Source organism: Perca fluviatilis, chromosome 21, assembly GCF_010015445.1.
Source record: "Perca fluviatilis chromosome 21, GENO_Pfluv_1.0, whole genome shotgun sequence".
Classification (NCBI taxonomy): Eukaryota; Metazoa; Chordata; class Actinopteri; order Perciformes; family Percidae; genus Perca; species Perca fluviatilis.
In genome coordinates, this window is record NC_053132.1 from 16196770 (window position 1) to 16218797 (window position 22028).

The window sequence follows — 22028 nt, forward strand, 5'->3', positions numbered from 1 at the left end:
ATTGACCATTTTCATGCTTTCTGTGTGGGACTTGGAAGCAAAATGAAATTGCGGTCAAATGTCATGTTCATTTCGAGTAGTTTTTTTTTTAGCTTCTTTAGAGTGAAATAACTTCCACATCTTCATTACTTTTATTGGTCGATGCTGAACAGTTTGCCAAGTTAAAAGTTGTAAAAAGAAAAAGTACCGATAAGATGTCCCGTATCATTAGCTAATCATTAATCAGGTCCTAGAGAAATGAAAATGTTCTATCAAAGTGAAATTTCACTTTTATTAGGTGAGGAAGGAAACATTGTTTATGTATCAACAAGAATCACTTTAATGGTGATGGCGCAGTGGATATGACACATGCCTTTGGTATGGGAGACCTGGGTTCAATTCCCACTGTGATACATCAAACAATGTGTTCCTGAGCAAGGCACTTAACCCCTAGTTGCTCCAGAGGTGTGTTACCTCTGACATATGTAGCAACTGTAAGTTGCTTTGGATAAAAGCATCCGCTAAATGACATGTAATGTAAAAAAAAATACTCTGAATAATAATTTGTTCAATTACCTCTTTAAAAAGTATTACAATTCATCATAATCCAGAATCTATGAATTTGCAAATATTTTTTAATTTCTAAAGTTTAACGTCTCCTACTTCACTGAAAAGTCTATTCTCAGTGTATGTGCACTGGAGGATTCAGGTTTTCACATCACACATGCAAGTTAAGTATTGGACCGTGACTGGCTACGTGATGTAACAAAATCATGTACGTACACATCTAAATTTGGGATTTAAGGTGAACACATAGAGAAATGTTCTCTCTTCTGCTGATGAATGTGAAAACACCCTTCTAGTGTCAAACTCTGCACATATAATACATCACTCTGCACAGTGAAACTCAAACATAAAACATTTTTCAAACAAAATATTTTAAATAAATATAATTTTTTTAACAAAACAAAAAAAAATACAGATGGCTGAAGGTTACAGCTGAAGGACATTTTGAACCAATGTCATCACAGGTCATTACCCCCTCATATTAATGTAGTGTCAACAACATTGCAGTCGATAAGATCCCACATTAACAGTATGCACATAACATATTGAGCGGGCACTATGCCTTTAGCTGGCAGATTTACTTTTTTACACTTGTCATGTATGTCACAGCCTGCACTATATTTCAGACCTACACCGCCAAACTGAACTGCATACAAGAACACTGAAATGGTCATTTGATGTTACCAGGGAAGTCCAGTGGAATAGCTCTGAGCCCATTTGCTCTGTTTATCAATGTTGTCATTGATTTTCCTGTCAGTTCCTGTCAGCGAGAGCGTGGCATTGATTGCTTCCCTGTGTTGGCAAATGTTGGTGGCAACATGCGAGCTGCAGGCCAGTCCCCGCCCTATGCCATAGTGGAGGGTTCAACAACGATATCTGAACGAAAGAAGTACATTTGTTTTGCCTAAATATGAACCATGAAAGAGGAGGCTGAAGGTTTTTGAAAACACTTGTCCAAAAAGTGTCCTGAAGGATGGATATTTGAGTCATGGCTGTCTAGTTGTCCAAGACCAAGAAGGATCTGACATTGTGGTTTTTGAATCAGGTACGTCGTGTTTATTTACTTTCAGGGAAATATACCTTGGTTGAAGATTTAACCAACTAGTGAGAGCAGAGAGATTTTTCTACAATGTAACTGCTGCCTTCCCTATGCAGCAACACTGAATCAAGTATTGAGACTATCCAGTATTTGAGAGCAGAGTATTTTTGGGAGGGGCACAGCTAGATGGGCATTCTGGGAAATCAGAGCAGAGAGGAATTTGTTAAGGGGGGGGTACAGAATATTAAACGTCACTAAGTAGTTCCCTTTTTTTGCATTCGTATTGAGATTTTCCAAGGCTAATTTAGAATAGAAAGTACGGAGGCAAGTCTTATTTACGTACATAAAGTTGAAGGAATCCACAGTATAAGTCCAATATACCAAGAAAACTATATCATGAGTACAGTAATGTTGTTAACAGTGTTATTGAATACTATAATTGTATTAATATTAGTAGTAGGCCAAATTTCCTTCAAGAAAGGACCTCTTTGGCTTAAATATAAATAAAAATGTGTTTCCCGATCACCTGTCAGCAAGCAGAGCTCTATGTCTGACTCAGACCTTATGAAGAGTGGGGGACCAGCCAGCAGGGGCCCAGAATGCCGCTCACCTCCAACTCCCAGAATGGACCTGCTCAGCCCCTCCAAGGTGAAGGACTGCTCTCAGAACGTCACAGAGAAGGTCACGCAGGTACGGGGGGGGCCGAGAATCTTGCATGGGCAGAGAGCCAGGGAGTCCCATTTAAGCGCTTTCAGTGAATGAACATTGGCCATTCACCACCAAATTTCAAATGCCACACGATGCATTCACTGCTCGACAGAGTCTGTCTGTCATTAAAGAGCTCACATTATTTATGTTTTGAGGCTTCCAGTAAGTTGCCATGATGGAAGACTGCTGTTAATTTCACCCACTAGTGGAAAAATCAGTAGATGTTTTGGTGGCTGGATGTTTTCCTTCTGGGTGTGAAAAGCAAAGTTACATTGAGCCACAGTTCAATTCAGACCTACTGTTGTTACTGCTGGAGCCCTGCGGCTCGGCATTCTGCATCACTGCCTCTGTGGGATGGTTTGTGATGGATATGAAACAACTGCAAGTGTTTGCAACAACCTGTGACCTTGCTAAATGGGGTCACTTGTTGATTCTTGTCTGCCCTTCCGTCTGTCCCCCCGTCCATATATATATATATATATATATATATATATATATATATATATATATATATATACTATTCGTTTATCTGCCTGGTAGATAGATCTGTCTGCAAGGTCAGTGAGATACGTCAGGGCTCAAATGTTAATTTAAAATTGGGCTAAAGAGAACACGAGGACTGTGGCAGCACATGAACTTAGTTATGTGATTGTGACGCCTAACTCGTCATTAAAGCCCTCCAGCTCACCAGCATCCTCAGTCAGCTCTTGCACGGTTGATTACAGCACACTATTGCTTTGGCTTTTTAACTATCTGGAAATAATTGTACCATCTGGATGTAATCTTTGCTCAAGTCTCGACTCCGTTGGGAATCACCAATGACAGAATGGTCAAGGATTTGTTGGACCTACAAGGTCGCAAAACCAGAGCATGCAGCCTCGAGCAAGAATTTGGTCAAAATAATACGTCTTCTAGAAAGGTCTGTTGGTAGTTCAGAGAATGTACTTGTTTTCCTTTAAAAGATTAGATCTGCTTTGTGCCAAAGTGAGAAGAGTTGCAGTTTTATGTTTGGTTAATGTAATAGTCTTTATTTGCCTTCTGGGAGAAGATTTCACTAAAGAGGATACATAATTGAAGGAAGATTAAAAGTCAATGTTCATAAGTGAGAATCACTGCATGCTAACGCATTCTTTATGTTTAGGTACTTTCTTTGGAATCTGATGTACTGCCCGAATACAAACTCCAGGTGCCAGAGACAACATGGTGGATCTTGCTTCATTACAGCCCCTTCAAGGCATTTTGGGACTGGATTATTCTCATCCTGGTCCTCTACACAGCTGTTTTCACTCCTTACTCAGCTACCTTCCTCTTGGATGAACACGGGGATTTACGGCAAAGGAGTTGTGGCTACACATGTAGCCCTCTAAATGTGGCGGACCTTATGGTGGACGTGTTGTTTATTGTGGATATAGTCATCAACCTTCGCACAACGTACGTGGATCAAAACGACGAGGTGGTCACACAGCCGAGCCGGATAGCCAAGCACTATGTCAAAGGCTGGTTCCCAATTGATCTGTTCGCAGCGATCCCTTTTGACCTTCTCATTTTCAGATCTGGCTCTGACGAGGTAAGAACTCTGCCTCTCTGCACATCATATTAAATGACATTTTTCAGAAGAACCCAAGTTCACATTGTTTGTATTGATTCGAAAATAACTTTGAAGAAATTCCTTAGATACAAGTGTACTGTCCTCAAGTGTCTAAACTTCTTTTATGAGTTCTCTAAAGTTACTGTAAATTGAACAGCCATTTCCCTGCCTAACATCCTCTTCCCTGTCGTTAATGGACACCAAAGATGGCAACCTTAACAAGCCTGCTGAAAACTGCTCGGCTGTTGCGATTGGTCCGTGTGGCAAGAAAGCTGGACCGATATTCTGAATATGGGGCTGCTGTCCTGTTCTTGCTCATGTGCACCTTTGTGCTCATCGCCCACTGGCTCGCCTGCATTTGGTACGCTATTGGCTTTGTGGAGAGGCCGTACACGGAGACCGGTTGGCTGGACAACCTGGCTGAACAAGTGGGCAAGTTATACAACGACAGTGACTCCAGATCCGGTCCATCAGTCAAAGACAAGTACGTCACGGCTCTTTACTTCACCTTGAGCAGTTTGACGAGCGTAGGGTTCGGTAACGTCTCTCCAAACACCAACTCAGAGAAGATCTTCTCCATCTGCGTCATGGTCATTGGCTGTGAGTTAAATAACACTGTTAGGGACTGTACGGAAATGATTGGGGTAGGCAGGCGGGTCCAAGCCTTGTTTCACTTTCACAAATGTTTGTATAGTCCCTTAATATACAGAATATTAACCGGTTTCATAACGCCTTTTGCATATTTAACAAATATTACAATTAAAATGCCACAATCACCAGGGCCTTATTATAATCTCTGTGCTTGTTCCTTTTTCTGTCTCAGCCCTCATGTATGCCAGCATATTTGGGAATGTGTCAGCCATCATCCAGCGTTTGTACTCTGGCACAACACGCTACCACACCCAGATGCTGCGAGTCAAAGAGTTCATCCGATTCCACCAAATCCCAGGTTGCCTTCGTCAAAGGCTGGAAGAGTACTTCCAGCATGCCTGGTCCTACACAAATGGCATTGACATGAATGCTGTAAGTAAAAAGTGACAGGACTATAACTGCTGCTGTCAGGGTTGTTCAGCATACCGGTCTTGCATCCAATCGCTAATATGTTGACGGTCTTGTCTTCCCATGTTCAGGTTCTGAAGGGATTTCCAGAGTCTTTGCAGGCAGACATCTGTTTGCACTTGAACAGATCTCTGCTAGAGAACTTTAAGGCTTTCCATGGAGGCAGTCAAGCCTGTCTGCGTGCCTTGGGTATGAGGTTCAAGACAGTCCACGCTCCTCCTGGAGATACTCTGATCCACTATGGAGACATCCTGGACTCTCTCTTCTTCATCTCACGTGGTTCCATCCATGTCATTAGGGATGATGTGGTGGTTGCCATATTAGGTATGTAACCGTAGACGATTTGACTGTGGTGTCTCAAGAATGCGCCAAAAACATAATCATCTCAAATATAAAATATTCATGCTCTTGCAGAAAAGAATGACATCTTTGGAGAGTCTATCCACCTGTATGATGTACCGGGGAAGTCCAATTCAGACGTACACACCATCACCTACTGTGACCTGCACCGCGTCCAGAGGGACGACCTGCTGGAGGTCCTTGATATCTACCCCAGCTTTGCAGACAACTTCTGGAGGAACCTGAAGATAACTTTTGACCTGAGAGATGTATGTTGGCATTTGATTGCAAAAAAATAAACATTACATCTTGAGAACTTTAATTACAGATGTTTTTTCTCATTGAGACACAAAATATTCGACCATTTCTCATTAGAATTAGCGTTTCCCCCCAGAAAAGAAGACTCAATGGTTAGCTTCAATTCCAATACAGAGACTTCAATGGAACTACTGCTACCACAATATCCCTGGTTTGCATCTGACTTGAGACCTTTGTTGCATGTAATTCCCAATTTCTCTCTTTATCCCCCTCATTTTTCATCCTGCAAAATAATTCCTTAAGAAAATAATTGTATGGCTTATTGCTAATATTGCACCCTTAACCACCCAAAAGGGCATTCCCTCTTTGAATTTCTATTTGTACATGCCTTCTGTGCTGGAACACACAATTGCTGTTGTAATGCGCCGTGATATGGTTTTTCTCTCTGCTCATCAGGCTGATCAAGTACCACCAATAATAACAACTGATGATTCTGGTGACGACTGTGGGTATCGCCACAAGCCCAGACACCGAATCCACTCCCTGGACTGCAGAATCAGGCCAGGTGAGATATTTGGCACACAATTATTTCACAGTCAAACTTCTTGACAAACAATCTTTTGCATTCAAGGCTCTTATTGGCTCAGTGTGATAAGCCTCTAAAAATCATCAATCTGACAGAAGATCTTAAAAACGTGCAGGCATTGTTTGGATCGGTAACCTAAACTGGACCTGTGTGAACATGTTGCAGAAAGTATAAAAGAGTAATTGAATGCTTTCCTGAAAACAGATGGAATCGATCATGAAGACTCGTACCCCCTTCAGTCCATCCGTCATCGTCACTCACATCCTCAGGCCCACTGGGATGACCGCTGTAGCTGCGGATCCCCGTGTTCCCAGTCTAGTGAAGACCTGGCTAAGCCTCTTGCCCATGGTGCCAAAGTTGAGCTTTACCCACCAGAAGATGGCAGACGGGACTACTCCCCCTCTGTAGTGCAGCTGATCCCCCCGAGTGGCACCTCAGTAGGGAGGGAAGCAGTGTTGGATCGGGGCCACCAAGGTAGATAGATGCGTCTTTTAATTGAAGTCTGTCCTGGAAATACATACAGAGTGGAGTTTTAAGTTTTAAACATGCTATGATTAACTACAGCTGCTGATGTTGTATAGTGAACATTTTTGGACATTACTTTAATAATAATAAATGGCTAAAACCTTACACCACTGTCTTTATATTCTCCTCAGCTTCATCTTTGAATGTGCCGGGAATGTATCGATACTGGCCAGAACGTCAGTCACAACAGTTTTCCAGTCGTGCCTGGCGATCTTCCTCTGTCCGCAACTCATACCACCCACCGCCATTCACAGAACAACGGCCCAGTGAGCTGGAGTCGCGACTTGAGCTTTTACATTCCCAGCTCAACAGGTAAAACCATGCCCTCAGCTGGTTTTTAATCATTGATACAAGAGGCAGTTGCTGTTTGTCTGGTCAGAAAAATGTTTTAAAATCTAAAAGCCAATGCTTAGCAATGTGATATCATTTTTCCATTCCATTGGCTAGGAAATATTCTTGAATGTGATTACTTGATACTTCACTTAACAGCCTCTGCCATTCTCATTGTCCCTTGATTCCCCAGACTGGAGACTCGCATGACAGCCGACATTAATGTTATTCTCCAGCTTCTCCAGAGGCAGATTGCTCCTGTACCTCCTGCTTACAGCACTGTATCGTCTGGTACCCTCCCGACTGACTCACCTGGCCTGTATGAAACAGGGACACCAGTGCAGCACAGCATGTACCCTATTTCCCCCATACAGATGGACAGCTGTACAGCCACACAGGTAGAGAATACCAACTACTACTACCACTAACAGATATGTTTCTAGTAGGGCTGCCCCATCTTTGTCGATAAGTAGACAAATCGGTCATTTTGGGCTTAGTCAACTAAGATTTCTTGAGTCGATTAGTAATTTGTTAATGCTTATTCATGCTAAATGATTTATTTCCACTTTTGCATTATTCTTTGCAAGAGAAACTTTTGGAGATGGTAAATGGACTGCAATTATATTGCGCTTTTCTAGTCTTAACACTCAAAGCGCACAGATTTGTTAATTGAATCAGCTAATCGATTAGTTGACTAAGAATTTGTTTAGTCGAGGACAGCCCTAGTTTCTAGTCTTTTACTGAAAATATAAGAATGAAAAAACGTGATTTCTGCACTCTAGAACTCGACTCAGACTGACCTTCAATTCACCAAGAAGTCCCAGGAGTCACTGTCCAGCGGTATCCATATGACCGTGGCGTCAAACGACACCATGTTCATGGCAGTCACCCCCGAAACTGAGACCCACACAGGGTTGACTCCGCAGCTGGCCCTGCCGTCAGTCAAATCCTCCCTCATGGAGAACCCCAAGCTGTGCGGCAGCCTCCGATACCCCTCGCTGCCGGGGAACCTGGACATCACCTCAGGACTGGCCGAGATCCAGAAACACCTCTCAGACCCTGTGCTGCCCGTCACCTGAAGACCTTCAGTAAAAGAGTTTTTGTGGCAACCAGTGTGACTTTCAAAGTAGAGATACACTGCTACCTAAAGACTTCTGCAAGGAGCCATGTTCAGCTTCCATTACACATTTTGACAAGTAGTGTCTCAAAATCTGATCAAGGATTTCCATTTCATACAGTGTTGACACAGGATTTCACTCAAGTCAGTGGTGATTGTAACATATTTTTTTAAATGACATTTGCTAATGTACAGTGTGTGTGATAGAGTGCACAGTCAAAATTTCTTTACAAATTCTTGTTTCAGCTAACCAACTGCTGGCTGTAGGCTGAAACACACAAGAGTGGGTGTCTTACCATCTAATTCTCTGAGAAACAATTCAAACTGTTCCTTAACGGAATCTGATCATTTCTGGGATATTATTTTTTCAACAAAAGCACATCACATATATGATCCATTGAATTTGGTTAAAGAATTGTGACAAAGATTATATATAGTGGAACAGTTGAATGTTAAAATAATGTTGTCAGTGCTCTGTGGTGCATAAACTATGTAGTGGCAACACTTTTTCTATATTACTGCAAATATATTTCTGGCATTTCTGTACTGCAGATTTTATTTAATTATTGGCCGATGTAGGTGCCGCTTCATTGGACCTAAACTGGCCCCAATTTGTGAAAATAAATCATGAACAAGTGGTTTTCTGACTTTATGTTTAGCAAAAAAAAAAAATCACACATCACTGACCCCCATACTGAAACACCTACAACAAGTAAGAAATAACTCGTGTTCACTCCCACGTCTTCACATCCCAATCCCAATATCACAACAGAACTCAATATCACAACAGGACTCACAGCATTTGTAATACAATGTCAGTTTTCTAGGCTCTTTGAAAAAAATTTAACTTTCTATATACAGTAAATGGCAGGATACACTTTTTCAACCTATCATTTCTAACTGTAAATCTGTACTATAGATTCTTATCTATATGTCAATGAGTCACCTCACTGTGAAATAAGGAAATAACTGTCTAAATATAAAACTTCTGTATAATGGTTTGAACTGTGAGGGACTGTTTATTAATGTATCAAATAAAATGGTAATATGAATAAAATAATTGGTGCAGAAATAAAAAAAGAAAAAGAATTGCATTATGGTCATGGTTAATACTAGTAAATTGTTGCACAGATAATGACTGAATCACAACAGAGATGTTCATCATATCACAAATGATGTTCAGTTGAATAAAATACATATATTTATAGGTTAAAAAAAAAAAAAATTGAATATATGAACACTTAAATCCACATTAACCACATTCAATCCACTTTTAAATGTGGCTAAACTACATTTTTGCTGCATCGTAAAAATGAATGCTTGAGGATGTCGTAATGAGTAAAACTATAGATACAATGCACCATGTAGCGTATAAAAACATGTAACTGACGAGCCTTTTTGTCTGAGACAACATGCTGAAAGCTTGAAGGCTATTTAACCTTGGTTCATGTCGGTAAATGACAGTTTTTGAAACTTGGTTACCATTTTTGTTTTGGCTCTCCCTTGAGTTTTCTGATAAAGTACGTCTTGATATTGTATCACAAAGTCAAGCGCCGACGTACTCTAGTTCCCTTCTCACTCAGTTGAAAAAAGCTTTACACACAATCTGAATCAACATGAACCCAATACGAGCACAAACTGAATATTGCTCCTTCCTTCCTTAAACAGCTTGTATATCCAACTGAGATAGTTTTTGAGTTGGCTTATTTCTTCATGACTGCAGCTCAGACTCTGAGGATTTCCAGGCAGTTGTTGTAGCAGATAGCAATCCAGTCGGGCTGGGTGGTGGCCCACTGGACATTATTGATCTCTCCCTCAGCTGTGTAGGCCAGTATAGGATCCTCAATGGCCCGCGGCATCTGCTGGATGTCCCAGATTAGAGCCTGGTGGTCCTCCGCTAGACAGAGAGGAAGGGAGGATGTTTGATGTGAATTGATTTATCTTATTTAAACAGGAAGAAAATTATGTTCCTAAACACTACATGTTACTGGCCTCAATCTGGTTGAGAACTATTTTTCACCATGTTTTCTTATTCAGCAGGACCCAAAAACATCAAAGCAAGATCAGGGGAAACAAGTAAGGGACAAAATACTCACAAAACAGCACATCAGTGTATTGTACAGCAGGACCAATGCAATGTGCAAACTGAATTTAATTAATTAAAAATGTATTTTATTATTATGCATGTGACTGTATTGTAGGGTTGTTTTGGACAAAATGATGCTGGTATATGACATTAACTTCAGAAATTCCCCCAGGAAATTAGTTAGTGGACGTGGCAAGCTCTGCCGTTTTTCTTTAACATTGCAGAATTCTGCTCGGATTAATCACCTTGAGGCAAACGTGCCGTGATCGCTCATCTGTCATCATTAACTGAATCAGATCCTAATGCATCTCGTCATCAATTGCCTCTGTCCTTACATGTATGGCCTTTGTTGAGCGATTCTTTTAACCCTGTAGGTTATGCGGTAATGTGTAATCATTTCTTCTGCTTCTTCTGTCTTCATTCCAGGTAAGGCGGTGGGGCTACTATAATAAAATGCAGGAGACACTGAACTTAAAAATTAACTAAAAAATAAAATAATCACTCTTAATTGTAATATCAAAAGATAAACCAATCTCTTTCTCCAACTTGTGTCTTTACGGTCACACTGCTTTGTTGAGTTCACATGTTTAGCATAAGAACGGCACCCTCTCATGCTCAGTGTCAGTTACTGCAATGATGTTCAAGCTCGAACTGAGATGTTGCCTCTCATTCTGCAACTACTACTAATATATATATATATATATATATATATATATATATATATATATATATATATATATATATATATATATATATATATATATATATATATATATATATATACACACACACACACACACACATACATACAGTACAGGCCAAAAGTTTGGACACACCTTCTCATTCACTGCATTTCCTTTATTTTCATGACTATTTACATTGTAGATTCTCACAGAAGGCATCAAAACCATGAATGAACACGTGGAATTATGTACTTAAAAAAGTGTGAAATAACTGTCTTATATTCTAGTTTCTTCAAAGTAGGGCTGAAACGATTCCTCGAATAATTCGATTACAAAAAATCCTCGATGCAAAATGACTTGCCTCGAAGCTTCGTTAAATCAATGTTACCAACGTTGTATCGCTGACGGACGGTGTTTCCGCACGGAGCATTATTACTGTCGCACAGACGCGGCTCAGTCTGCTGCTGGCGACACTGTCTATGTGCCAAGAAGCCGTAGAGGGCTAAGAGAAGAGACAGGCTGGAGAAAACGACAGAAAGTGTCCAAAGTTTGGAATCAGTTCAAACGTAATTAAAACTAAAACTCTGTACAGTATGTCTACTGCAAAATGGAACTAGCTTACCACGATAATAGCACGACGTCAGTGCTTTAGCATCTCAACAGAAAACATTTGAGTCTAACTTAATCATCCATTCGACGAAGCAGACCCGACAAAAGTAAATAACAGTCGTATGGACGATGAAACTACACCAAACACAACAACTACCAAAAACAAAGACAAGAAAATAGGTAGTGGTGACCACGATCTGGTCTAAAGAGCTGACGCGTTGACTATCCCTTCGGAAAAACAGCTGATTGTTGCGCATCTCTCTCTCTCTCAAAACAGCTGATCTAATAGCATAAGTGTAACAGAGCTGTGTGACATTATAATCAAATATATAAATGAAAATAGGTTGAGTACAACTAATACTTACATATAGGCCTACTGTATATACAGATCAGTCTCAGGTTGAAACTTGTAGTTCTGAAAGTTAAGTTGCACAACTTAATGTAATGTTTGTGTATTTTAACGTATGCCTTAGTTTGAGGTTGATATCATTTGAAAAAACAATTTTTTAAAACAATGTAATATGGCACTTAAATGCACTTAATGTTTAGTTTTTTGAGAGATGATATTGTAAGCAATGTAGGCAATACAAATGTTGCTTTCTTCCGAAAATGTTGCTTTTTTCCCTAGTTTTGGTTGTTTAAAAACGCAAAAAAAAAACATTATCCGTATAATCGATCGATAAAGTGCTAGATTAATCGATTACAAAAAGAATAGATAGCTGCAGCCCTACTTCAAAGTAGCCACCCTTTGCTCTGACTACAGCTTTGCACACTCTTGGCATTGTCTTGATGAGCTTCAACAGGTAGTCACCTGAAATGGTTTTCCAACAGTCTTGAAGGAGTTCCCAGAGATGCTTAGCACTTGTTGGCCCTTTTGCCTTCACTCTGCGGTCCAGCTCACCCCAAACCATCTCGATTGGGTTCAGGTCCGGTTGTGTGGACTGTGGACTGTGGAGGCCAGGTCATCTGGCGCAGCACTCCATCACTCTCCTTCTTGGTCAAATAGCCCTTACACAGCCTGGAGGTGTGTTTGGGGTCATTGTCCTGTTGGAAAATAAATGATGGTCCAACTAAACGCAAACCGGATGGGATGGCATGTCGCTGCAGGATGCTGTGGTAGCCATGCTGGTTGCAGTATGCCTTCAATTTTGAATAAATCAGCAAAGCACCCCCACACCATCACACCTCCTCCTCCATGCTTCACGGTGGGAACCAGGCATGTAGAATCCATCCGTTCACCTTTTCTGCATCGGTTTGAACCAAAGATCTCAAATTTGGACTCATCAGACCAAAGCACAGATTTCCACTGGTCTAATGTCCATTCCTTGTGTTTCTTGGTCCAAACAAATCTCTTCTGCTTGTTGCCTCTCCTTAGCAGTGGTTTCCTAGCAGCTACTTGACCATGAAGGCCTGATTCGCGCAGTCTCCTCCTAACAGTTGTTCTAGAGATGTGTCTGCTGCTAGAACTCTGTGTGGCATTCATCCGGTCTCTAATCTGAGCTGCTGTTAACTTGCGATTTCTGAGGCTGGTGATTCGGATGAACTTATCCTCAGCAGCAGAGGTGACTCTTGGTCTTCCTTTCCTGGGGCGGTCCTCATGTGAGCCAGTTTCGTTGTAGCGCTTGATGGTTTTTGCGACTGCACTTGGGGACGCATTCAAAGTTTTCGCAATTTTCCGGACTGACTGACCATTTGTTAAAGTAATGACGGCCACTCGTTTCTCTTTACTTAGCTGATTGGTTCTTGCCATAATATGAATTCTAACAGTTGTCCAATAGGGCTGTCGGCTGTGTATCAACCTGACTTCTGCACAACACAACTGATGGTCCCAACCCCATTAATAAGGGAAAAAAATTCCACTAATTAACCCTGACAAAGCACACCTGTGAAGTGAAAACCATTTCAGGTGACTACCTCATGAAGCTCATTGAGAGAACACCAAGGGTTTGCAGCACTATCAAAAAAGCAAAGGGTGGCTACTTTGAGGAATCTAAAATATAAGACATGTTTTCAGTTATTTCACACTTTTTTGTTAAGTACATAACTCCATATGTGTTCATTCATAATTTTGATGCCTCAGTGATAATCTACAATGTAAATAAAGGAAATGCATTGAATGAGAAGGTGTGTCCAAACTTTTGGCCTGTACTGTATATATTTAGACAAAGTCCTCAACCTGCAAACAAACCTCTGTGTGTTTGGTAAAACCTGCATACCTGCTGTGCAGATGTGACAGGAGGAGTGCGGCGCCCAGGCGATTCCATTGACACAGGCCCTGTGGTTGTTGAGTCTGGCCACCGGAGTACAGGGCACACGCACGTCTAAGATCACCACCTGAGGATAAGAAAAAAGAAATGTACGGCTGTTAACTGACGGCCAATAAAATAGGAAAGAGTGAGGCTCAATATGAAGACCAATTGGTAAAAAGTCCATTCTCAGTTTTTAAAAGCCTTTTTTAAATTTTAACGTCAAACTTTTAAAAGATGTCCATCTTAGAAAAAAAGACATTTTACATTTTATTTATTTTTTTACGCTGTACTGTTTGAACATGTAGACTTATGTTTATGAACATATCAAGTATTTTACGTAAACATAGAAAACAGAACATGAAGCAAGCCATTATGTTTCCCAGGACTTCAAATCACCTTATGTTTACATTGAAGGAGCACCACTAACCTCCATGCTGTCCATCGCCATGGTGACTAGGTAGTTGGGGTCCTGCTTGTTCCAGCAGAGCCGGAGCAGTGGGTGGTGCTGTGGGTCTTCATAGATGATAGTGCTGTGTTCGAGATGACGTAGGTCAAACATGCGAACCGAGCCGTCCGCTCCCACTGAGGCAAACATATCCCTGCCTCCACCCGCTCGGCTGAAAGAGATGTCATACACCTGCAATGCAACCAGACAGTGAGTTCTGATCAGCAAAGTGAAGAGCATTTGACATGGAAGATGGGAAAGTTACTTAAGATTATTTATGGCTACCATTTTTTGTTAAACACAATAATATTCTTGAAGGTTTGATCCATCATGTCATATCATTTACCTCTTTGTCATGGGCAATGAGCTGGGTCTTGACATGACCAGACACTAAGTTGACCCTGCCCAGCACCTGTCCAGTCTCCAGCCCCCAGATCGTACAGGTAGTGTCGATACTGGAAGTACCTGCACAGAAAACATACATAAAACATAAAAACAATGTTATCAATATTTTCAATTAATGACTTTATGTCAGTGAAGCTCATAATTTGTCTAGTTTTTTTCATGAGGGATTTGCCAATAAATAACCAAGTCAATACTGTTGCCCTGAGGTAACCCTGCACTGAGTTTTTACCTAACAAGTTTGGGTCCACCTCGTTCCAGTCAAAGGATGTGAGTGGTGCACAGAAGTCAGAGTTCTTGTTATTGTTGAGCAGGCACTCCAGTCGGGTCTCTGTTTCGCCCACCTGTCAGTAGAAACACATTTTGTTGTCTATATTTGTGCAATCAGTGAGTTCATACAGACCACATCCACCACATAGTTTTTCTTACATTTTCAAGTTTAAGAAATGGGATAAAAAATGATGGGAAAAGAGAAGAATGGTAGCAAAACTATTGGATTGCATCCTAGCTGATTTAAAAAAAATTTCAATCATGGGCTTTACAATAGTCGTCATAAGCAGTCATAATGTCATACATTCATCATAATTTTAGACAATATTCCAAATAAATTCAAAAGACAACTCTATAGCATTACTGATTAAAAAAACATTTTGAATTAGGAGTATCAATGTATACCAGAATGTTTGTATGTAAAATTCAAAAGGAAAAGGAAAAACAAAACACCATTTTGGTTTCATGCTGTGGCATATGAGAGTCTTAAGCTTTGTTTATACTCGCGCAAGACACCATGGCACAGGCCTCCGTAGATCGGCCTACAAACTAAATAATCTGTGAAGAAGCAAGAAGTAGTAGAGAAGCGAAAGTGAGAGCGGAAGTGAAGGAAAGTAGGCTGACTGGCAACAGAAGTAAACACATCCACGATAAACACAGACGTACCGAATAACATTGCATTTATGTACTCTAATTATTAACGTCGCTTACCTCCAAGTCAAAATTACTGTCTGCCTCTCGATGTTACAAACACCCTTTCCATGAGTCCGTTTTTTTAGCTTTGATAAATCGATCTCTCATGTTTTTCCACACCCTCCGGCAAAATGCCTCTTCTTTTCCCAGTTTGGGGACTTTCTTACTGTGGATTTTGGGCCATTTGACTCCCTGTGGTGTCTACATCAAGAATCATACAGCTGTTTCTACAGGCGAACCTGCTTGGCCAGTCTTCCCAGCCAGCCGTGTTGAAATGGAAGGCACAGCATGCACATAGTAACAAACATTAAAGCTTTAGTGCGTAACTTTTTTTATAGTAATGAACGTCCATTACATTTAAGCCATTGCCAAATGAGTTGATACAAAGCTAATTAAGACTATCCGCTTCACAAAACTCTCTGTATTTCTCAGCATGGCTGGGTTTAGAACATGGTATCGTTTGGCGACTTTCACGCGCAGAAATTCAAGTGAAGATAATTACCTCTTCTGAAAAGTCCATCATGTTTTTTTATCCTCCGTGTCCTCCTTGGCTACGAGCAACTGTGTGGAGGAGGGGTGGGGGCACGTGCCTGATTATGGAAGGCTTGCGGCATGTGGATGCAACAACAGTGGTGTTGTCATTACTTAGAATTCCTCATGGGGGTGACAGAAACTACGCACTATAGCTTTAAGAGGTGCACGACCAACCAGCGCAACAACTTTTGGAACCGTCACGTTGGACGCAAATGGCGTTATGAAGTCATTCTTTGGCGTGTGAACCTTGCGCCAGGGACACTACGGCGACCATAAACCTAGCTCTATTTATGAGCTGGACGATAGCACCACATGGTACATCCTGAACTTGTAGTGTGGATAAACAGTATACAGAATATAATACATAGTAGTGACTATATATTATAAGGTTTCCTAACGTATTTTTATGACTACAGGAGGCCATTGGTTCAGGTCAGACTAGTCCTCTTACCCTCCAGATTCTCAGGTAGTCTCCGCTGGTGGCAAGCAGGTCAGGGTACGCTCCTTTGCTGTCGGGAATCCACATGACCTTGGTGGTGGGGTAGGGATGGTCGAAAGTGTTTCGACACACAAACTCTGAGTTCTCCTCCTCCAGACCAACTATCTGAACCTGTGGAAAAAAAAACAATAACTCACCTTGAGTGAGTCAGTGTAGCGTTACTGAGCGGAGAAACAGTACAGTCAGTCAGGTGTGACAGGTGGTGATGATTCTAGGGATCCTCGGATGGGATAATCCAGTTAGGGATACATTATATCAATTTCCCCTCCAATATTCAACCAGAACATTTTCATTATCATGTCATATTTCCCAATTCTTTGTAATACCACCATATGTCCATTTTCTGCTTGTGCAATTAAATACTCTGAAAAAGTTAGACGTTAGTTTTTAAACATACATACATTAAAGATGCAGTAGGTAAGTCTTATAAAACTAACTTTCTGTCATATTTGCTGAAACTGACCCTATGTTCCAGTAGAACTACATGAATTATGTAAAATAATTAAAATATAATAATGGCACCTCCTACAGCCTGTAGTGCCATTGGCAAAATTCCACCGCTCCCGGTTGATTTTCTCCAATCAGGGCCACAGGGTTGGTCTACCTGCCTGTCAATCACTGCTCAGGCACGTACACGCATATATAGTGTTCTCCCCTCCCCCCTCCCGAGCTGCAGAAAGGTTTCCCAAAACTCCGGTGAATATTGGAGTGGCTTTTCAGAGGTGGCGTGAGCTCAGGGATTTTAAAGATCTGAAGAACGATGCAGATGTAGTCACATTTCCTCTCAACAGGTAACATAATTACGATGAATGATTTATGTTTCACTTGGTTATTAGTAGTCAAAAGTCCACAAAGCTACGTTGGTGAGGATAATAGTAACGTTTGCACAGTGGTTGGTCTGATATGATGCTGAAATGTCTAACGCTAGCCTGCTAGTTAGCATCGTTTTACTGTTGGTGAGTAAAGTTAACGTTGTGTTAGTGTTTAGTTATTGAACATGTCTGACATGCCTAGGCAGTTCTGTCAAACTCCCTTGTGTGGGAGGGGCTTAGGAGACGGCTTGGGCTGCAGCAGAAAGGGGGGAGGGACTGAGAAGTTGTCGATGTTCAAATTTGTTGGCGAAGTCCTGGATCTTCACAATCTTACCTACTGCAGCTTTAATACAGTAATCTTTATAATAGAGCACTTTTCAAAGCCCAGGTTATGAAGTGCACAACTAAAAAACTGATACAATCAATTCCAGTAATGCAAGATGAAATTAAAAAAAAGGACAAATTAAGAAGATAAAAGAACATTCCGGGGAAATTTAAAAAAAAAACTCAAGGATTTATTAAACCAGTGGTTCCCAAACGTTTTCACATGAAATACCCACAAACTTACACAAATTAGATGACCAAAATAGTCAAACATTCTGTCATTGAGTTACTTAAGAATGGAATTTTAGTGAAAATAAATGATTCCCCTTTTTGCTGGGACCCCCTGGAATCCCCTCAAGCACCCCTGGGGGTCCCCTGACCCCACTTTGGGAACCACTGTATTAAACCACTAACCTGTTATCAAATGTCTGCAACTCAATTCCTCCATTGCATTGCAATAGAAAATGTCTTAAAATTAATGTGGTTATTCTCAAATGAGGGCAAACTACTCCCTACAATCATCACAAAATATTTTATAAAAGCACAGGCAGTTTTTTAATAATGTAATACACTCTAAATCAGGGGTCTCAAACTCGCGGCCCAATTGCGGCCCGCGGGACGATAGTTTGTGGCCCCCGCCTTAATATGAAAGTTTAATGTTAGTGCGGCCCGCGAGTTTGATATGTATGGTACTTTACAGTGTTGTGTGCGGAGCTGAACGAACCCACCAATCGCGGTGGGGTATATGGCTCTCGGGGGTGGGACATCGGCCGGGCTTGATGCAAGCAGAGAAACATTCCTCAATGAGTGAAAGTTACAGCCGCGTTGCCATGGAGTGTTTTCTTCCGTGCCTGGCTGGCTGCCTCGTTTCTATTCGGCACATGCGGACATTCGTCCCGCGCGCTGCGTTCACAACACTTCACTTATTTTAAGTTGCTGCCCAGGACATTATACGTAGCATATATATATATATATATATATATATATATATATATAAATATAAATGTATATACATTTATATAGCTCTCGTTATATATATAACGAGGGGTTAAATTGGGCCGGGGCTCTCCGGGGCTCAGCTCCGGCACATAAGCCTGCTAGTTTGTCCAGATGTGCCTGCTTGCAGTCTAAATATGTCACAAAAAATTTGATGAAAGTGATGCTTTTGAAAACATGATATTTGAATGATGATGATACATGAAGGGACCACAATGGAAATAAGTCTTTGGGCTTTATTGTCATCCCTGACTATTTATGTATTTTTAGTGTATGACGCTGAGTGCTGTTTCATATATGTTTTTTATATTTAAGTTGTCAAATAAAATCAATCAATCAATCAATCAATCAATCAAATTTTTTTGAAATGGCATGTCTATCTTGTCTCGGCGGAGCTGAGATGAGAACAATCAGAACACGGCAACAACCCGCCCAGAACTGCAGACATTTCACCACCGCGGGTCAACTACATAACGCCAAAGTGTCTCCGTCGGTAGGATTAACAGATAAAATGCCTTCTCATAAAGCTAAAAACCCCGTTCGCAACCTCCACCGGCCGCTACGAGTTCATGTCGCTGACCAAGCTGTTGAACCAGTCCTCACTGTCGCATCTCCGCCAGTGGTAGGGCTCCGAGCCGGCCACGGCTCGCCTCCGAGCTTCAGAGAGCCCCACTCGGTGCCGCGTGCGTGTGTGTTTGTGTGTATAAGTAAAGAGAGAGAATGGGAGAAGAAGTTTGTGTGAGGTGGACCTGGTCACCACAGACCCAAATCTTCTCAGCTGTTGCTACTGTCATGCTGCACTGTCTCTTCATGTGGCACATTATGTTTATTGGCACATTGTATGGGTCACTTCTTATATCATAACAAGGTAATACAATGTGTAATCAAGTGATGACTGATTAACAGTAATGCTAAATGCCCTAATACCTGTTGATACTACAACAATGCAGAATATAGGCTCTTAACCTTGCAGTTTTGCACATATCATGTAAGACTCAATTTCTCCAAAACTCTCCAGAAAGTGCCATTTAACGGTTTATTTTTAAATTTTTTCCCGGGGGGGTATACCCCCGGACCCCCCTAGAATATATATATGCATACACGTCAATGGCACTTAGAGAGTTAATATGAGGTATTAATATGAGGAATATACGCGACGGGATAAAAGAATATAAATAATAAAAATAAAGAGATTTGAGAAGATTGGAATTTTTTTAACAACGCTTATCTTGTGGAAAACCTGATGCGGTCCAGCCTCACCCAGACTCTGCCTCCAGCGGCCCCCAGGTAAATTGAGTTTGAGACCCCTGCTCTAAATAGTCTCATTATTATTATTATTATAGGCATCATCAGAACCAGCCTGACACATAAGTGAACAAGGTGGCTGCTTAGGGCCCCGTGGCTACCAGAGGAATCCCAAAAGCACTTGAAATGTCCCTCAAAAGAGCTTAAAACAAAGCATGTGTTAATGTTTACAACTTTGATGAGGAGGATGAAGCAGAACTATCTGGTCTCCAATGTGTGCTTAAACTAATATTTACAATACACAAGTTAGTTCAAGTGCCATGGAAAGTGGAAACACCTTACAATGAAGGGGGCGCAAACCAAATCCTACTTAGGGCCCCCAAAGGTCTAGGACCGGCCCTGGGCATTATATATAACGCTAGCGAACGTTAGTTAGTCTGTGAACCGTTACTTTTCACTTGGCTTCGACTTGGGGCCTGGAGTAGGGGGTCATTTCTACTGCAAATGATTATTCTACATTTCATTGATGAAGTACATATCCTCCAATCCGTTAATATGGTCATGTCTGTCATTAAAAATCAGCATGGGACTTGATGAAGTTACCTTGTTATTGTACTCCTCCACAAAGCTACCGAGCGCCAGGCGGAACCGTTTGTCCGGCCGGACACTCCAGTTCATGGCGTAAACTGTCCACGGCGCCTCGTATTTGTATATTTCTTTACGTTTACCGTGTAGCGACATCTTCCACACGTCTACAAATAACCTCTAATGGAGAACTAATCACCGGCAGGACAACAAGACACAACGACCTAACGTTATGCTAACGTTAGTTAGCTAGCCAGCTAACGTTAACTTATTGTCTCTGCTAACGCTGTGTAGCTAATTCCTATGATGTAGCTAGCTAGCTAGCGAGTAAACTCGGTATCTCTTGAATTCATGTAGTCGGGACGCTTTACATGAGGTAAAAGCTTCACGTTTCAAATAAAAAAAACAGTTACATGTATCAAATTAACCGCACACAGCTGCTGAAAGATGTTCTATAAGGCAGCAATGGCGACGACAGGAGGACAAAAATAATGCGACGATTAGCGTCATCGAGACTGCTGGTGCTACCTTCATGGGGTGGCACGAATATCGTATATGTCACAACATAGCTAAAAAAACGGCCCAGCAAGTAGTTTTGGGGGGAAAATATGTGTTTGATACTCGAGTTCCTGAGAGGTTTAAGGGACGTATAGTTAATAGATTGTGAATTGTGTTGTGAATTTGCGATTTTTCTGCCAACAACTTGAATGAGTTCTAAATGTATAAACAACTTCACGGAAGGAGAGTTTAATAATCGATGGAGTTTACGAGAAGTACTTGAAGGCAGCATGAGAGAGGATGCGTTCCAAACTCGAGTAGATGTAATGAAAAGCTGTTTTTGTGTACATACCATAGACTGTATATTAACAGTCTATGGTACATACAGATATGTTGAGGTTCACAGTTTTTCCCTTAATTGAGACTTACATCTCTTTTGAATTTATAAATATGAATCAGGTTGTACTTGGCCATTTCTCCCACCCTCCTCTAGCCTGTATATTGGGACCCTCCCTACATTTAGCTGTGATTTGACCCTTTTACTGAAATGCTTGTAGGATGGTCAATGTGTTTTCATGCACCCTAAGCACATCAGTGATGTTGCCAATGCCAACAGTGCACATGAAAGCAACTCTTGTTCCTCTCAGCAATACGTGTAGGGTAATGATAGAATGGTAGAAATGATAGCACATTTGTAGAAACTGAGTTTTGACATCTAATTTGCCTTTAATGCTGCCACACACTTTGTTTTTTCCACCTGGTAAAAGCTAAAACAACATTTGCTTGTCTGGTCATCACACATGGTTTTTATAAATGAGTTTCCATACCACAGTGTTTGCCAAGTCTGATGATATTTGCATCACTTTTCATGAGCAGAGGTTAATGGACATGTAAGGGCTTTAATCATTCACTTCAACATTACAATATTTACTCAGCTCAAGATCAGAATCTGGTGAAAAGGTGTATGGAAGATCTACAACTTTATTTTTTGCTTTCTGGTGGC

The 22028-nt window shown here is 41.1% G+C and overlaps 2 protein-coding genes across 4 annotated transcripts; one reads left to right on the forward strand and one right to left on the reverse strand.

Moving 5' to 3' along the window:
- The first annotated feature begins 944 nt into the window (after positions 1 to 944).
- On the forward strand, positions 945 to 8734 carry LOC120551619 (potassium voltage-gated channel subfamily H member 6). Of its 3 annotated transcripts, none has more exons than XM_039789114.1 (12): positions 945 to 1591; positions 2119 to 2275; positions 3435 to 3860; positions 4088 to 4481; positions 4705 to 4904; positions 5012 to 5264; positions 5355 to 5548; positions 5994 to 6102; positions 6328 to 6597; positions 6780 to 6960; positions 7172 to 7376; positions 7761 to 8734. In XM_039789114.1, the coding sequence occupies exons 2-12, from the start codon at positions 2132 to 2134 to the stop codon at positions 8055 to 8057; spliced, it is 2673 nt and encodes an 890-aa protein (XP_039645048.1). In that variant the 5' UTR covers positions 945 to 1591; positions 2119 to 2131; the 3' UTR covers positions 8058 to 8734. The 3 variants fall into 3 exon arrangements, with proteins under 3 accessions (XP_039645048.1, XP_039645049.1, XP_039645050.1); XM_039789115.1 differs by having other exon boundaries at positions 946 to 1591; positions 2119 to 2233; XM_039789116.1 differs by lacking the exons at positions 945 to 1591; positions 2119 to 2275 and adding an exon at positions 2888 to 3212.
- LOC120551622 (DDB1- and CUL4-associated factor 7-like) lies at positions 8732 to 21042 on the reverse strand. The gene is made up of 7 exons (XM_039789118.1): positions 20546 to 21042; positions 16518 to 16676; positions 14802 to 14913; positions 14514 to 14632; positions 14150 to 14359; positions 13690 to 13807; positions 8732 to 9992 (listed from the first exon to the last, which is right to left on the reverse strand). The coding sequence occupies exons 1-7, from the start codon at positions 20681 to 20683 to the stop codon at positions 9820 to 9822; spliced, it is 1029 nt and encodes a 342-aa protein (XP_039645052.1). The 5' UTR covers positions 20684 to 21042; the 3' UTR covers positions 8732 to 9819.
- Between the last annotated feature and the right edge of the window lie 986 nt (positions 21043 to 22028).